The 19,088-nt window shown below is 36.3% G+C and overlaps 1 protein-coding gene across 1 annotated transcript in view; it reads right to left on the bottom strand.

Moving 5' to 3' along the window:
• The window catches only part of DPP10 (dipeptidyl peptidase like 10), a 760,992-nt gene that overhangs the window by 127,402 nt on the left and 614,502 nt on the right, over positions 1 to 19,088 (bottom strand). Inside the window, exon 8 of the mRNA XM_052656314.1 lies at positions 584 to 704. Coding sequence (XP_052512274.1) covers positions 584 to 704 — 121 coding nt within the window. The remainder of the gene's footprint in view (positions 1 to 583; positions 705 to 19,088) is intronic.

Below are 19,088 nucleotides of genomic sequence, written 5' to 3'. Positions count from 1 at the left end.
TCTTTCCTTTTTACTGCTTTAACCCTAGTCCTATTGCTCATTCTCTTTTGATAGAACATAGGAAAAGACTTCTGGTTGTTCAGTGGTTCTTTTTGCTATTCAATTCCAGCCTTACACGGTAGCTAAAATGATCTATTTATGAGGAAGATCTAATCTTGGCACTTCATTGCTTGAAAAGCTGTATAAGTTTCCCCATTTAATAGTGGAAAAATAATTGAAATCTCAGATTATTTTTAAGGTTACTGCCTCTTGGTTCTTAGTGACTTCCTTTTTCTCAAAATTTATGCCTCAATAATACCATGCATAAAATATATTTAACCTGAACAACGTGTGTGTGTGTGTATATATATATATATATATATATATATACACACACACACATATATGTCTCAAACATGGAATCAGGTAAATCATAACCAGTCAAAATATGAGCAATACAAAGATATGAAAGCATGAAGGCAATTTTGAAAGGAAATGAGAAGGAATAGTGATCTAAGTATTGCTCCAGAATGAACATTTTTCTTAAAGATTATATAAAAATATGTCATTTGTATGCTTTTGAAACTACATCTATTCAACTCACCTTCGTATAACCAGTCAGCAATTCCATTAAAAATAATCCCTTCTTTTCCAGAAGATGTCAGTCGCAATGAACTACTCTTTATATCAGGTTGATAGTAGATATTATTTTCAAAAATGTAAATCTGTATAAGGAAACATGCAAATAAATCAAAACTATTAGGAACTATTTTTTACACTTTCATATTGCAGAATATTAGCTGAATAACTAAGTATTTAACTACTTATTTGCTTTTAATTTGTTTTTATTTAATGCATATTTTTTCATTGCCTTCACTTATTAATGGCTGTTTCTTTTCCTATCATATCTATACCCAGTTATGATTTAGAAATTACATGGTACTAGGTATTGAAGCTTCTAAATCCACATTTTCAACCACAGTGTTCATGTGCTTAATAATCTTTTTCTCATAGCACAAAATTGATTTAGGTTTGAGGTAAAATTTTGCATACTTAAGAGACTAATCACACAGTAGTGTCCGATTCTTTATGATCCCAACGACTGTAGCCCACGAGGCTCCTCTGTCCATGCAATTCTCTAGGCAAGAGTACTGGAGTGGGTTTTCATTTCCTTCTCCAGGGGAATCTTCCCTACCCAGGAATGGAAGCTGGGTCACCTGCATTGCAGGCAGATTCTTTACCAACTGAGCTACTAGGGAAGCTACTATTTTGCATACTTAAGAGATTAATCCTGGAGAAGGAAATGGCAACCCACTCCAGTACTCTTGCCTGGAGAATTCCAGGGACAGAGGAGCCTGGCAGGCTACAGACCATGGGATCGCAAAGAGTCAGATATGACTGAGTGACTTTCACTTTTTCAAGAGACGGGTAACTATACTAGATACAATCTTGGTAACAGCAAACTTCAAGAAAAACTTCAAGTTGGGGTCTTTTACAATAATAATAATAATAATAATAATAATAATAATAATTGGTGATCAATGAAATATTTAGAAAATCTCTCTCATTCTATCTAGTTCAACTCACAGATCCATTGATGAAAGGAAACAATGACAAAATTCCTTCAAATTGTAAAGTGGAACACACCTCCTTATGCCCCAAACTTCCCTGGTAATTCCTTCTTAAATAGGGCAGCAGTAATAATAACCTTGTGCTTGAGGATTCAGGAAAGAGTTTTAATATGATTACATTACAGATTCTTCCAAAACATTGGAAGTCTTTCAATAATATCAACATCATCATTAACAACAACAGCAGTCCCAGCAAAGGAACATCAGTAGAAATTAAACAGTATCTATCCACACTTAAATATATGTCTTTACTAGAGATAATTCAGGATAAAATTATCTATAATTCAGTTTATGTCAATGTATGGCAAAACCAATACAGTAGTGTAAAGCAAAATAAAGTGAAAATAAAAATTAAAAAATATATATTTTTAATGCCAAACATTTCAAACTGTTGGTCTATGTGATGATATAACTGTCACAGAACTATGTTTCATCCACATGTTTGGGGGAGTAGAATATTCTTCAGTGAAAGGTCAATTGCTATTTAGATTGACATTCTTCTAAGAAGGTGAAAGACGGCCTAGTCCCTATGTGTTCTAGCATGCTGTAGGATCATTACATGATTGTAGATAGGGCAAACTAAAGGACATCTGAAATAATTGTCTAGAGATCCTAGATTTTAATACTTGATGTGCACAATGATGAAGGCAATCTTAATAACCAGAATGTTTTATTGATATTCTACTTTGATTCTGGTGAGCAAGCATTTAACAGTAAGAGTATTTAGTTAGGGCTTCCCTGGTGGCTCAGACTAAATCCATCACTACCTGTTGTTTATATTACAGGTGAGTATGCCAAGATAAGAATAAGAATTGTTGGGGGGCGGGGGATGGAAAGAATAGAGGTTTAAACATATGTTTTATAATCAGGCAGCCTAAATTTAAAATCCAGATAACTTTGATAATTTGCTTAAGCTTTGCAAATTTCAATCCTCTCTTTTATACTATGTGGATGTCTCACACCTACTTTAGAGAGTTGATGTGAAGAAGAACCGAGACGAATGTAGAACATATAACACACGTAGCCATTTCTAGAAGCAAGGCTGACTTTATCCAAGATGATTTGCTTCAACATCTTACACTTTTGCAGGTATTGCAGATTCTAAATCAAATTAAAACCTTTAGGACTACGCTTCAGCTGATGAATAAATTAACACAAATTTTGATTGTTAGGATAATTATGTTGACTATGTATTACGAATAGTTATAGCAGCAGTGGCAGTACTATCAGGAGGAGAGCAAGAGAGTGATATTCACTGCTTTCACTTCATTTAGAAAGTTTCAAGTGATAAGAATAAAATAAATAAGTTTATTATCAAGGTATATGGGTCACACTTAGGCAAAAGTTTGAGAACTATATCTCAGGTAACTTAAAACTGGATGGAAGTTGTTTTTTATGACTTTAACATCTCATTACTGAGAAATAACATTAACTTTATAATAGTCATCTAAAGTTAATCTTTGTATAAACACATACTACCCCCCTTTGCCTTTCACAAACAGTACATGATATAGACACATGATATCATTTTTAGGTGGAGGGAATCCTCTTTTTGTTCTAGAATCTTCTATCAGTACTTGTAAGTAAATAGAAATTCAGATTATCCACACCCAGACTATATCAGCACATGTGACTATTATCAAAAGTAAGTGGCAACAAAAGAGTCCGAAATGCAGTACTTGGATGTAATCTCAAAAATGACAGAATGATTTCGTTCATCTCCAAGGCAAACCATTCAATATCACAGTTATCCAAGTCTATGCCCCAACTAATAACGTTGAAGAAACTGAAGTTGAACGGTTTTATGAAGACCTACAAGACCTTTTAGAACTAACACCCAAAAAAGATGTCCTTTTCATTATAGAGGACTGGAATGCAAAAGTAGGAAGTCAAGAAACACCTGGAGTAACAGGCAAATTTGGCCTTGGAATGCAGAGTGAAGCAGGGCAAAGACGAACAGAGTTTTGCCAAGAAAATGCACTGGTCATAGCAAATACCCTCTTCCAACAACACAAGAGAAGACTCTACACATGGACATCACCAGATGGTCAACACCAAAATCAGATTGATTATATTCTTTGCAGCCAAAGATGGAGAAGCTTTATACAGTCAACAAAAACAAGACCAGGAGATGACTGTGGCTCAGATCATGAACTCCTTATTACCAAATTCAGACTCAAATTGAAGAAAGTAGGGGAAACCACTAGACCATTCAGGTATGACCTAAATCAAATCCCTTATGATTATACAGTGGAAGTGAGAAGTAGATTTAAGGGCCTAGATCTGATAGATAGAGTGCCTGATGAACTATGGAATGAGGTTCATGACATTGCACAGGAGACAGGGTTCAAGACCATCCCCATGGAAAAGAAATGCAAAAAAGCAAAATGGCTGTCTGGGGAGGCCTTACAAATAGCTGTGATAAGAAGAGAAGTGAAAAACAAAGGAGAAAAGGAAAGATATAAGCATCTGAATGCAGAGTTCCAAAGAATAGCAAGAAGAGATAAGAAAGCCTTCTTCAGCAATCAATGCAAAGAAATAGAGGAAAAGAACAAATGGGAAAGACTAGAGAGGTCTTCAAGAAAATTAGAGATACCAAGGGAACATTTCATGCAAAGATGGGCTCGATAAAGGACAGAAATGGTATGGACCTAACAGGAGCAGAAGATATTAAGAAGAGGTGGCAACAATACACGGAAGAACTGTACAAAAAAGATCTTCACGACCCAGAAAATCATGATGATGTGATCACTCATCTAGAGCCAGGCATCTTGGAATGTGAAGTCAAGTGGGCCTTAGAAAGCATCACTATGAACAAAGCTAGTGGAGGTGATGGAATTCCAGTGGAGCTGTTTCAAATCCTGAAAGATGATGCTGTGAAAGTGCTGCACTCAATATGAGAGCAAGTTTGGAAAACTCAGCAGTGGCCACAGGACTGGAAAAGGTCCGTTTTCATTCCAATTCCAAAGAAAGGCAATGCCAAAGAATGCTAAAACTACCACACAATTGCACTCATCTCACATGCTAGTAAAGTAATGCTCAAAATTCTCCAAGCCAGGCTTCAGCAATACGTGAACCGTGAACTCCCTGATGTTCAAGCTGGTTTTAGAAAAGTCAGAGGAACCAGAGATCAAATTGCCAACATCCACTGGATCATGGAAAAAGCAAGAGAGTTCCAGAAAAACATCTATTTCTGCTTTATTGACTATGCCAAAGCCTTTGACTGTGTGGATCACAATCAACTGTGGAAAATTCTGAAAGAGATGGGAATACCAGACCACCTGACCTGCCTCTTGAGAAATCTGTATGCAGGTCAGGAAGCAACAGTTAGAACTGGGCATGGAACAACAGACTGGTTCCAAATAGGAAAAGGAGTACGTCAAGGTTGTCTATTGTCACCCTGCTTATTTAACTTATATGCAGAGTACATCATGAGAAACGCTGGACTGGAAGAAACAAAAGCTGGAATCAAGATTGCTGGAAGAAATATCAATAACCTCAGATATGCAGATGACACCACCCTTATGACAGAAAGTGACAAGGAGCTAAAAAGCCTCTTGATGAAAGTGAAAGAGGAGAGTGAAAATGTTGGCTTAAAGCTCAACATTCAGAAAATGAAGATTATGGCATCCGGTCCCATCACTTCATGGGAAATAGATGGGGAAACAGTGGAAACAGTGTCAGACTTTATATTTGGGGGCTCCAAAATCACTGCAGATGGTGACTGCAGCCATGAAATTAAAAGACGCTTACTCCTTGGAAGAAAAGTTATGACCAACCTAGATAGCATATTCAAAAGCAGAGACATTACTTTGCCGACTAAGGTTTATCTAATCAAGGCTATGGTTTTTCCTGTGGTCATGTATAGATGTGAGAGTTGGACTGTGAAGAAGGCTGAGCGCTGAAGAATTGATGCTTTTGAACTGTGGTGTTGGAGAAGACTCTTGAGAGTCCCTTGGACTGCAAGGAAATCCAACCATTCCATTCTGAAGGAGATCAACCCTGGGATTTCTTTGGAAGGAATGATGCTGAAGCTGAAGCTCCAGTACTTTGGCCACCTCATGCAAAGAGTTGACTCATTGGAAAAGACTCTGATGCTGGGAGGGATTGGGGGCAGTAGGAGAAGGGCACGACCAAGGATGAGATGGCTGGATGGCATCACGGACTTGATGTACATGAGTCTGAGTGAACTCCGGGGGTTGGTGATGGACAGGGAGGCCTGGCGTGCTGCGATTCATGGGGTCGCAAAGAGTCGGACATGACTGAGCGACTGAACTGAACTGAACTGAACTGAAGGGCAATTTAACCCAATGTAATATTGCTCCAATTCTCAGCTTTTTGAAGGGAACAAACTCTAAGTCAAAATAATTAATAACAACTCCATGATTTCTGCAGATATATAAATTATCCAAAACCATTGACCAGTAATTACATTTATATTTAAAGAACAGATTGGATGATATTCAAAATCCATATGAAATTGACATCTGCTTCAATGTAAAAGAACAAGCAATATGGAATTAGAATTTTAATACCATTTGCTAGAATCTGCAATACCAGGAGATGTCCCTAATATCTTTTATCTGTGGAGAAAAATTAGTGGCTGGCTTTATAAAAATGTACTTTAATAATATTCTAAACCTTTTAAAATTGCCAAGGTTTTTTCCTTGAATTATATTAGTTTCATATAATAATCACAAACTCTCATCACTGTCTAAGCAATATGAGAGCTGCAAAAACTCCCAGGTAATACTTGGGCCCACTGATGAAAATAAACTGGATCCAAACAATCATCAAGGGCTGTGACTAGATTTAAACCACATTGAAAATATGACAAATACTAATGTCATTTATCCTAATACTATTGACTAAATTATCATAATATTTTTGTTGCCTTTGATCAATTCTTTCAAAAAGCCCGCTAAATAGTTGTTGTTCAGTCGCTCAGTCGTGTCTGACTCCGTGACCCCATGGACTGCAGCATGCCAGGTTTCCCTGCCCTTCCCCATCCCCAAGAGTTTGCTCAGACTCACGTCCATTGAGTCAGTGATGTCTATTTGACCAGTTAAGTTTTCAGTTAATAGAGCAAGCCAGAAGTCAAGTTCTTCAAAATCTATGGTCTTAATACACTTACAAAATAATTCAAAATTGGTAAAGTCACCACAAAAGCAACAGGAATACAGTTGAAATGTTATGTGTGGAATCATGGCAAAATGAGAAATATGCAATAAATGACCCAAGAAACTATTCTAATCAATACCTTAATTGAATTGATACTACTCATCACCAAGTGATTAAACACAATATGTGTCATTGTACTGCAGGAGTCTTTAAGAGCTGATTTTCAATTTTCTGCCTTCTCTTCCCCGCTGCCACAACCCCAGTAATGTTTCAGTGATGGCTGCCCCAGACGCCAGGATTTCTGGGGGAAGAGGTATGGAATAAATTCCTTCCCCTTCCCAGACAATTTGTGATGGACATATGGCAAGAAATGAACATCTAAAGTTCATATGAAGTTAAAAGTCATTAAGATTTTGAGTTTGAGAACAACTGCAATGTAAATTACCCTACTGTGGCTGATTTAATCCAAGACAATGCCTACTACAAACTTGTAAGAGCAGACTGTTACAAACCTTCAGTCAATTTAATTGAAAAAGAACATCAGAATAAAACAAATATAACTGGATGTTACACCTATTTTAGCTGAAATATTACTGAAAAGATACCCCATCTTCACTGATTTTAATTGTTTTTATGATAACTTTAAATGAGAAAACTAGATCATTCAAAAAAATCCCACGTGTTGTAATGGTTTAAGAGAATTTATAGTTATAGCTAAGTTGGGATAGGATGGGGGTTGCCTTTTACTGTTGCTTGCTTTCTGGAAAAAATGTTGGAATTAATAAAATATCCTAGTTAACACATATATATGTTCTGTATAAGTAAAATAAATTACTCAAACTCTTAAAAGCCAATTTGTAATTTGTTGTTAGAAAGAACTCTAGCTAAGTATGCCTGAGTTATAAAAAAAAAAAAGTTAATGTGTAGCCCTTGTCTCCAAGGAGATTACAATTTTATGTGAGAGACAGGTAGCTAAACTTCTAAAACCCAAAGGAGGAAAAACATGTATTACAGGGCTTAGCCATGAGCATCAGGAGTCAGTGTGGGGGAATTGGCTCAAACAGACTTTTAAAGATTACTGAGTTTAAATTGTGTCATTAAGGACAAAGAGTGATTCCACAGGATTGGGAACGTGGAGAGGAAGAAATTCCAGGCTGAGGGAACAGAATGAGCTAGAGCCAAAACTGGACAACTATGGAAATGTGAAGGAGAACAGTTCTGTAAGATTCAAATATATTTCTATACACCTGTGGTTGCTCTAAGAGTTAAGACGGTGCCAAATCATATAACAACTTGAATACTAGACCAAAGTTTGAACTCTCCCTTTTTGGTAATTGACAGCATTAAGTTGTTTATAAACAAGTGAGTGACTAGGAGGTTACTTAGGAAAATGCTGTGCTGTGTTTAGCTGTTCAGTCTTCTTGACTCTTTGCGACCCCACGGACTGTACCCTTCCAGGCTTCTCTGTCCATGAGGATTCTCTAGGCAAGAATACTGGAGTGGGTTGCCATGCCCTCCTCCAGGGGATCTTCCCAACATAGGAATCAAAACAGCGTCTCCTGCATGGCCAGCAGATTCTTTACCAGCTGAATTACCCTGGAAGCCCTACTTAAGAAAATAATTGTTGGCAGTGAAAGAATATAAAGGGGAAATGAGAGAGCGTAAAGGGGAAATGGTAGATGACAATTCAAATATTCTGCTTAATAGGGATGGTAACTGTCAAATTGATGACAAATTGACATCATATGACAAATTGTCAACAGATAACTTCTGTTGACTAGAATTTGCCAATATTTAGTATGTCTCACTTGGATCCTATTATGTTTCACTTTCCAGAGTCAGTTCTTGAAGGTTTTAATGCTAGTTTCATACCCTTCACATTATAGACAATTTTTATCTTTTGCCCTGACCTAAGAGAGTGTGAACATTCTCCAAACCATATCCTTGGCTCCTTTTGGCTCCTGGTATTAACCATTCTCCAAATTGATTATATTTCCTGGTCCAATAGTAGCTCCAAAACTTGTGTGGAATCTTTGTCTTTTGCTTTGTCAAGAATAGATTTGATTTTTAAACATGAAAGTTTATCAGTTTCTTAAATAATTTGTATTGGAGTAAATTAAATATGTGTTACTAAAGTGAGTTTAATGTAATGCTATTTTGGAATTAAATGACACAAAAATATTTTGAGTGATATGAAGCCATTATTAGAGACAGATGTTATTATTTTTCAATAATAAAAATGTTTTATCATAGGGACACTATTAAATCACATAATTATGTACATATTGCTTTTTATCAGTAGTCACCTTGAACACATACATATCTTTGAGCTGTACCAAAGAAGTTAGATTTACAAAAGGCAGAGGTATCATAGATCAAATTGCCAACATCCGTTGAATCGTCAAAAAAGCAAGAGAGTTCCAGAAAAAAAAATCTACTTCTGCTCTATTGACTACATCAAAGTCTTTGACTGTGTGGATCACAATAAACTGGAAAATTCTTCAAGAGATGGTAATACCAGGACACCTGACCTGTCTCCTGAGAAATCTGTATGCAGGTCAAGAAGGAACAGTTAGAGCTGGACATGGAACAACAGACTGGTTCCAAAACGGGGAAGGAGTATGTCAAGGCTATATATTGTCACCATCCTTATTTAACTTATATGCAGCATACAACATGCGAAATGCTGGGCTGGAGGAAGCACTAGCTGGAATCAAGATTGCTGGGAGAAATTTCAATAACCTCATATACACAGGTTACAATACCTTTATGGCAGAGAGTGAGGAGGAACTAAAGAGCCTCTTGATGAACGTGAAAGAGGAGAGTGAAAAAGATGGCTTAAAACTCGACATTCAGAAAACTAAGATCATGGCATCTGATCCCATCACTTCATGGCAAATAGATGGGGAAACAGTGGAGACAGTGACAGACTATTTTGGGGGGCTCCAAAATCACTGCAGATAGTGACTGCAACCATGAAATAAAAAGATACTTGCTCCTTGGAAGAAAAACTATGACCAATGTAGACAGCATATTTAAAAGCAGAGACATTACTTTGCCAACAAAGTCCATCTAGTCAAAGCTATGTTTTTTCCAGTAGTCATGTATTGATGTGAGATTTGGACTATAAAGAAGTTGAGAGCTGAAGAATTGATGCTTTTGAACTGTGGTGATGGAGAAGACTCTTAGGAATCCCTTGGACTGCAGGAGATCAAACCAATGCATCCTAAAGGAAATCAGTCCTGAATATTCATTGGAAGGACTGATGCTGAAGCTGAAACTCCTATACTTTGTCCATCTCATGTGAACAGCTGACTCTTGGAAGAGAACCTGATGCTGGGAAAGACTGAAGGCAGGAGGAAAAGGGGACACCAGAGGATGAGATGGATGATTGGATGGCATCAACAACTCAAAGGACATGAATTTGAGCAAGTTCTGGGAGATGGTGATGGACAGGGAAGCCTGGTGTGCTGCAGTCCATGGGGTCGCAAAGAGTCAGACATGACTGAGTGACTGAACTGTACTGGACAGAAGTTAAGAGCCCTACCCAGGTGGAAGGTGGTGACTATATGCTGACCACAAGCACATAGAACCCAGAATGCTTGGAACCAGAAAGTTGATGATTCTGATTCTTGAAAGATCACCCTGTTACCTTTACACAACCAATCATAAGAAAGTCCACAAGCTGCAAGACCTTCACCCCAAATATTGCCTTCAAAAACTGCTCCCTGAAAGCTATCAGGGAGTTCTGGTCTTTTGAGGATTAGCAGCCAATTCTATTTGCTTGGCATCCTATAAATAAATGCTATACTTTCCTTCCCAACAATTCAGTGTCAGTAGATTGGCTTTGCTGTGTGGTGGGTCAGCAAACACATTTGCTTTGGTAACACTAGCAAAGAGCAAAATTTGGTTTCTGATATATGAATGATGTCTGTTTTTACTCTGGGCACTGTGAAAATAGGATTGTTCATAAGAATCAAGTTTGCATATTTGCTGCATGTATATTAAACAAAGAAAAAGAAAAAAAAACATGCAGAATTTTTATCAGTAATCATTATTCATTGAAAATGCTACCATAAAAATGATCAATATTTTACTGAAAGCCACAGTGTATCATTCAACTTTATAAAAATTCTGTTTCTTTTATTTTCCAGTATGTAGTAAATTCTGAGTGCCCATTTATATAATGCAAAGTAAAGCTATGAGCACAAATTAAAGTTTGATTACCTCTGACATTTTGGCTTTGACTAAATCTGTCTGTCACTTATGGAATACTGCTTTCATTTCTCTGCAGGAGCATCTCTGGGATAGAATAACTCACTCAAATCATTCATGTCACTTTTGTACCAGTACCTGACATTCTAGAGATAGAATCACTATCAGAGAACTCTCATCCCTTGACATTTGCAATTATTCACATGAGGAAGCCCTTTCAAAGAGTTCTTATTTCTTAAAATTTTACAGAATATTACACATTCTCAAAGAAGTGAAATATATCCCTTTGTCTTAGATTCATAATTAGGTAAGTCATTCCTCAGTTCCAAAGCACTTTTATTCATGGTTTTTTTTTTTTTTTTTTTTTTTTAGGAGAAAAATGGATACCAGATAAAAGTTAACATACTATAGCTGAAAACCAACGCCATCAATGATATGTAACAAAAGACTATTTCTTGGCTACATCAGTCCCTAAAACTCATTTAAGGTAAGAGAAGCTGTATGATAAATTGATCATTTTGGAAATTGCTGAAAAATCAATTAAAAATACTTAATAAACTGGGATCCATTGAAGATAGTCAACATTATTACATATTTTTAAAAATTCTTAATGTGCTGATTTATATGCATCAGAGTGATAAAGAATTGTATTATCTAGTCATTGTGGATTCATTTCTTCCTTTACTCCAGTTTCTTTTTTATTGTTTTTTCACCATTCCATCTTCTTTTCATATTATCTTTTTTCTAGTCCTTCATTATATATCAAATATGTAGCTGGAATTGTTTATATGCTAGACACTGTGCTAAGTTTTGAGGACAAAAAGCAAGATCTTATGATCTAATGTTCCACTCCAATACAAGCATACACAAATTATTGTAGATGTGGCTAGTAAAGAAAAGTAAAACCAAATGTATGAGGATATTAATTTAGTGAGAAACACTACTGCCTAATATGTGTCATGGCAGTAGAACTTGAAAGTGAAGTCACTCATTCGTGTCCGACTCTTTGTAACTCCATGGACTATAGACTATCAGGCTCCTCTGTCAATGGAAAATAAAAATAAAAGGAAAAGTGTAGAAAATGGGATTTCTATCAGAGAGACATGGGATCAAATCCTGGTAGGTTCTTTGTAAGACTGATGTAGCTGCCAGTTGCAGGATCATAATTATATTTTCCTGTGGCATTGCAAACAAATCTTCCTATAAAAATTCTATGTTCAAGAATGACTGACCACTCATGGCTTTTGTTCATTTCCCCCTCCTGGAATTCCAGCTTTTTCATTGATTCTGAGAGCTTTCAGAAACCTATTTAATGAATTCATTTTAGGTTGAAATGAATGTGAGTCCACATCTCTTGCTTACTTCCAGGAATCCTAAGTTCCAGGTAACACATGACAGCTTAACAGTTAAGCCCTCGTGGGTAAGAAAGCCCTTCACTGTCGGTTATGCTAAGAGCATGCTGAATTAACCCCTCTTTCTTTCCAGTTCTCATCCACCCCAGGATTCACAAAAAAGCAGGCTGTATATACACTTTAATTACTGATGTTAAAACAATTTGATTTTACATTTCTATTGTAACTCCTTGTGTTTCAAGTGGAGACTCCAAAATTTCAAAGAGATTCCATGACAGAGGTTTGAGGGAGAGTGGGAGTAATTCTCATATGCTTATCAATGTGTCTGTGCCTAATGCTTTCCAGTTTATGGGCATGTTGATAAGAAAACAAATTGAAAAATGCAGAAGGTGGAACCAGCCTTGGCTATCTCCCATGCACATTCTACCCACAGCTCTAGACTCTTTATTCCACTTCATGCAATTTCAAGGCATCCCTGATCACAAATGAAAAATATAGGCTCTTTTTCCAATACAAGAATATCCAAACATTTTTTACTCTATCCTTCTAGAATACTAAATATCAATAAAATAACCATTAAAATACAACCTGATAATGAATGTCTGTGTCCAGAATTAATTTTATTCTAGATAATATTTCTAAAAACTTAAATTTAATTGAGCTAATGATCAACAGAGGATGAGGGTCATTTAAACTCAAGCATAACTTAGAATGAAGAACAAAAATCACCTGAAATATTTCCTTGCTGTTTCTTTCTTTTTTTCCCCTTCTGAAATTCTACAGAAATGATTATTTCTTGTGTTTCAGTTATCTGTTTGCTACAATAGAGTATAACTAAATCTTATCTCAGATGTATGTGTAACTATAACATAATATACACCAATATCTTTTTGTTTTGTGGAAGAAGCAATGTAAGAAGATGTTTAAAAAAGTTATTTCTGATACTTAGTAATGCATGTTTAGTGTTTGCAGTAGGTTATTCTCTGCTTCCTTCCCTTCAGTTCTCCTACTTGCATCCATCCAATAAAACGACAAAACAAATATTTTGTGTCACTCCTTTGACTGTGGTTTTGTCCAATTAAAGTTTTCTTTTTATTCAGCATTTCATAAAGAATAAAAGTTAAATTATTACATTAAAATTCTAAGCAAATTGTACTGTTTAGGATTTATGCACTAATCCACCTCTAAGGCAATCTCTACCCCTAGTAAATTTCATTCATTTGCCTTCACGTAGTACAATTTTCATCTGTATTTGTTTCATTTTCCTCTTCCTTGAAAAGACACTGATACACAATACAGAAAAATCCACCTTGAAATGAACATCAAGTTCCTTGTGAAGTAACACTTTTAAAAAATACTAAAGGAGTACATCAAGGCTGTATATTGTCCCCCTGCTTATTTAACTTATATGCAGAGTACATCATGAGAAACGCTGGGCTGGAAGAAGCACAAGCTGAAATCAAGATTGCCGGGAGAAATATGAATAACCTCAGATATGCAGATGACACCACCCTTATGGCAGAAAGTGAAGAGGGACTAAAAAGCCTCTTGATGAAAGTGAAAGAGGAGAGTGAAAAAGTTGGCTTAAAGCTCAACATTCAGAAAACAAAGATCATGGCATGTGGTCCCATCACTTCATGGGAAATAGGTGGGGAAACAGTGGAAACAGTCTCAGACTTTATTTTTTGGGCTCCAAAATCACTGCAGATGGTGACTGAAGTCATGAAATTAAAAGATGCTTACTCCTTTGAAGGAAAGTTATGACCAACCTAGATAGCATATTGAAAAGCAGAGATATTACTTTGCCAACAAAGGTCTGTCTAGTCAAGGCTATGGATTTTTGAGTGGTCATGTATGGATGTGAGAGTTGGATTGTGAAGAAAGCTGAGTGCCAAAGAATTGATGCTGTTGAACTGTGGTGTTGGAGAAGACTCTTGAGAGTCCCTTGGATTGCAAAGAGATCCAACCAGTCCATCCTAAAGGAGATCAGTCCTGGGTGTTCATTGGAAGGACTGATGCTGAAGCTGAAACTCCAATACTTTGGCCACCTCATGTGAAGAGCTGACTCATTGGAAAAGATCCTGATGATGGGAGGGATTGGGGTCAGGAGGGGAAGGGGACGACAGAGGATGAGATGGCTGGATGGCATCCCCAACTCGATGGACATGAGTGTGAGTGAACTCCAGGAGTTGGTGATGGACAGGGAGGCCTGGCATGCTGTGATTCATGGGGTCGCAAAGAGTTGGACACGACTGAGTGACTGAACTGAACTGAACTGAATGTCAGATGATGTACATTTCATATTTATTAGAGACACAGAGAATTATATATGGGGCCTCCTGAGTGCCAGTGCAGGAGACATAAGAGACACAGGCTTGATGCCCTGGAGGAGGCCATGGCAACCCATTCTAGTATTCTTGCTTGAAGAATCCCATGGACAGAAGACCCTGGCAGGCTACAGTCCACAGGGTTGCACAATCAGACATGACTAAAGCAACTTAACACAGACATACATAATTATATTTATTTACTACTTGAAATATTTGTAAGTTTCTTAATGAAGAAAGTTTAAAGATGAAAGATGATGGCAAGCTATGTGTATGGGGTATACATGGAGGAATGAGCTTTTACAGGTAACTCACTTCCTTGCAATTTCACTATACTCCTACCATGTACCATGTCTGTGAGACAATGTTGACTGAGTCTTAGTCCCTGTTGCTGATATATTCACAGTTTAAAATTAGAAAGATTAAAAAAAAACTAGTTAACAAAGTACATATCATTTATATGATATATTGTTACACAAATTATTATTAGGATGTGAATGAAAGAGACAAGACAGTTTGAATCTAATTGAGGAATAGTAAGTAAGTGAGAGTAAGTGTTAGTCGCTCATTTGTGCCTGACTCTTTGCGACCCCATGGACTGCAGCCAACTCGGCTCCTCGGTGCATGAGATTTTCCAGGCAAGGATACTGGAGTGGGTCGCCATTTCCTTCTCCAGGGGATCTTCCCAACCCAGGAATCAAACCCAGGTCTTCTGCACTGCAGGTAGATTCTTTACCTACTCAGCTATGGAAAGCCCAATTGAGGAATACAGAGGTCAGAAAAGGCTTCAGATGATACATGACATTTTGGCTGAACTTACAAGTTCAAATGGATTTTCCTAGGTACAGAAAGGGAAAACTAAATTCAACTAGAGGAAGTGGCATGAACAAAGGTGGGTTTAAATGCTAAGATGGTGAAAACACAGTGTATAGAAAAAAGGTAGAAAGATAAGGAGGAAAATGACAAGACAATGAGATGGGTGCTAGAGGGTGAATGAAGCCAGACTATAGATAATGAATTATTGGAGAGCTGGAGAGAAGTGAGACAAACATAAGGAGATAAGAATGTAGTCTTTCTTAGCAATTACCATTTAGTTTGAATGAGCATTCTGAAAAGAAGTTCCATCTAAAAACTGACTAGAATAATATTGGTTCATTTGTAGAGATACAATGACAGGTAAAGTTTTTTGGGAAAATTTTTAATGATCATAGACTCTTTCACTTGAGTCAGTTTAAATAATTACCCTCTATTCTTGGAAAAGCAAGAAATGGAATGAGATCTCAATGATCTCAATGTAGCCCACCAAACTCCTCCATCCATGGGATTCTTCAGGCAGGAATACTGGAGTGGGTGGCCATTTCCTTCTCCAGGGGATCTTCCCGACCCAGGGATCGAACCCAGGTCTCCCACATTGCAGGCAGACGCTTTAACCTCTGCACGACCAGGGAAGCCCCTAACTAAGGTATAGGATATCTAAAACTGAACCTCCAAATAGCTTACCTCTGTTGACAAAGTAATGTCTCTGCTTTTGAATATTCTGTCTAGGTTGGTCATAACTTTCCTTCCAAGGAGTAAGCATCTTTTAATTTCATAGCTGCAATCACAATATTCAGTGATTTTGGAGCCCCCCAAAATAAAGTCAGCCAATGTTTCCCCATCTATTTGCCATGAAGTGATGGGACCAGATGCCATGATCTTAGTTTTCTGAATGTTGAGCTTTAAGCCAACATTTTCACTCTCCTCTCTCACTTTCATCAAGAGGCTCTTTAGATCTTCTTCACTTTCTGCCATAAGGGTGGTGTCATCTGCATATCTGAGGTTACTCATATTTCTCCTGGCAATCTTGATTCCAGCTTGCACTTCATCCAGCCCAACGTTTCTCATGATGCACTCTGCAGATGAGTTAAATAAGCAGGGTGACAATATACAGCCTTGACGTACTCCTTTTCCTATTTGGAACCAGTTTGTTGTGCCATGTCCAGTTCTAACTGTTGCTTCCTGACCTGCATACACGTTTCTCAAGAGTAGATAAGTATTATAAAACATTGTATCTAATTTTTTTTAATTACTTCAGGAGAATTTTCTGGCAATTTCTTTTCTGTCTTGTTATATAAAAATTTACATAATGTTCTTGATTTTGCCTCTTATGCTGCTAAACCAAAAATATTTATTATCCAGCCCTGTCATAGAAAATTGTTTGCTGACCCTTCATTTGGGGTAAACAACTAAGAAATATTGAATTGAACTGTATTAACAGTTTCTTCTTTCCTCCCTTCCTTTGTCCATCCTGCCTTCTTTCCTTCTTTTTCTTCCTCCTTCCTCCATCCTTTCTTCTTTTCTTTCTTTCTCTCACTCTTTCTTTCTTTCTGTCTTTCTTCCTTTCTATTCAAGATTCTTCAAAGCTTTTGCTAATTTCATTGTGAAACACTGAGATCCACTGAGATCCATATAGCATTTCCTAAGTACATTTGACCATGATTTTTTAAAAATTAGACCATTTAGCAGGCAAAATATTCTAGGAAAAACTTTTTTTACATGTGCTTGGGGCTGGTGCACTGAGACAACCCAGAGAGATGGGATGCGGAGGGAGGAGGGAGGGGAGCTCAGGATGGGGAACACGTGTATACCTGTGGCAGATTCATGTTGATGTATTGCAAAACCAATACAATATTGTAAAGTAATTAACCTCCAATTTGAATAAATAAATTTATATTAAAATTTTTTTTTAATGGGTCTTGTATCTTAAATAAGAATTAACTGGTATGTGATCATTTTTTGTATCCTTAAAGACCTATTATTTTAGGTTTTCAAACTGCAGTAACACTTCTGCAAGTTATAGGTCAAATTTTTGTCAGGAAAATTCAGTAGCAGTAATAAAACTCATCTTGAGAAATTAAACATCTAGAATTGATTGGAATGAATTAACCGATTTAGAGCAACACTTTCATATTATTCTTAAAAACAGGGTTTACAATACACCAAATATTTAACCACTATAGCTTTCCAGGTAAACTAAGTCAAACCTTTTCTGTCCCATCAGGTCCTTTATTTTGTTTTTCTTCATCATTTAGATTCTATGATGCAATGATCCAAACATCCAGAGCAAATATCTAAAATTTTCCCCCAAAGTCGTTTCAAATAACTTTCTTCTTTTGTAAAGTCTGTTTTTATTTTGAGAATAAATGCACATTATTTTCAAACCCCTACCCCTCCAAAAAAAGAAAAAGAAAAACAACCATGATTCCAAAGAAATAAACTCACTATTTCCCTCATTTAAAAAAATGCATGCATTCAACTAGCCTTATCTGCATGTTATTGTGCTATAACTATTGCATATTTGTCTATAGTGTTCTTATTTATCATCTTCTGCTTCTAGATTTTAAATGTCTCAGCAATTCTGTAATTTCACTCTAACTAGATTCTCTAGTGACTAACATAGCAGATTCTAAAGACAAGCTACTTATTCTCTAAAAAGTCTAGTGGCTTTTTTTTTTTACACAAGAAATGTTTTTTACGTATTACTAACTTATTTCTTGAAGGTCTTCACTTTTGGGGGTAGTATATGCTATCAGAACTGAATTCATGCTAACTGAATTACTTAATACATATTCTATTAACCATATAATTAAAACTGTATCAACTACCAAAAGAATATACTCTGGTTTTAGAAATAAAATCCATAAGAACTAGAATCAGAAAAACTTACAATGATTTAGAAAGAAGTTGAAAAAATTATATATTGTTAATCACTTATAAGGCACCTGCAAAAAAACTGGTTTCAACATAGAAAATGTAATAGGAACAAACATGTTTTATAAAATTAACATTTTCTTATGAATGCATGATTCTACTAATTTTGATTGAAGAGAGTAAACAGACTATCACATACCTCCACATTTTAAAATTATTTAACTGATAAGTTGATTTGTATTAGTCAACTAACAACTTGAAGTGCCTTGCATAAGTTACCATTGAGGAAATTCATAAGCTCATGTAAAATATAGAAATGCTGTAAATGTAGTTTTCTAACCCCTCAACCACTTTTATTGTTAATCACTAAACAGTCTCACATGTACATACATTATAAGATCTCAAAGCATATCATCATTTTTGCTTTTAACAGTAGTATGTTTTACACAGGAAATTAAGAGATAATTTAGTGCTTGGTGTTTACTCATATGTGTAACATTTCCAATCTTCTGCTTTTCATTCCTGAAGATCTGTTTCCCTCTGGTATCCTTTTTATTCAAACTGAAGAAATTTCTTAAGCATAGATCTGGTGATCAATTTTTAAATTTTTCTTTTACCTGAAATTGCTTTCCTTTCACCTTGATTTTCCATGGTTTCTTACAGAAAGTCTGTAGGCATTCTTTTTTTTTTTTTTTTTTAAGGCATTCTAATTGTTGTCCCTTTGTATGTTTTATATTGCAGTGTTTCTCTGGCACCTTCAACATTTTCTCTTT

Source organism: Budorcas taxicolor, chromosome 2, assembly GCF_023091745.1.
Source record: "Budorcas taxicolor isolate Tak-1 chromosome 2, Takin1.1, whole genome shotgun sequence".
NCBI classification, from domain to species: domain Eukaryota; kingdom Metazoa; phylum Chordata; class Mammalia; order Artiodactyla; family Bovidae; genus Budorcas; species Budorcas taxicolor.
The sequence above is the reverse complement of the archived record's forward strand: the minus strand, read 5'-3'. Positions and strand labels throughout refer to the sequence as shown.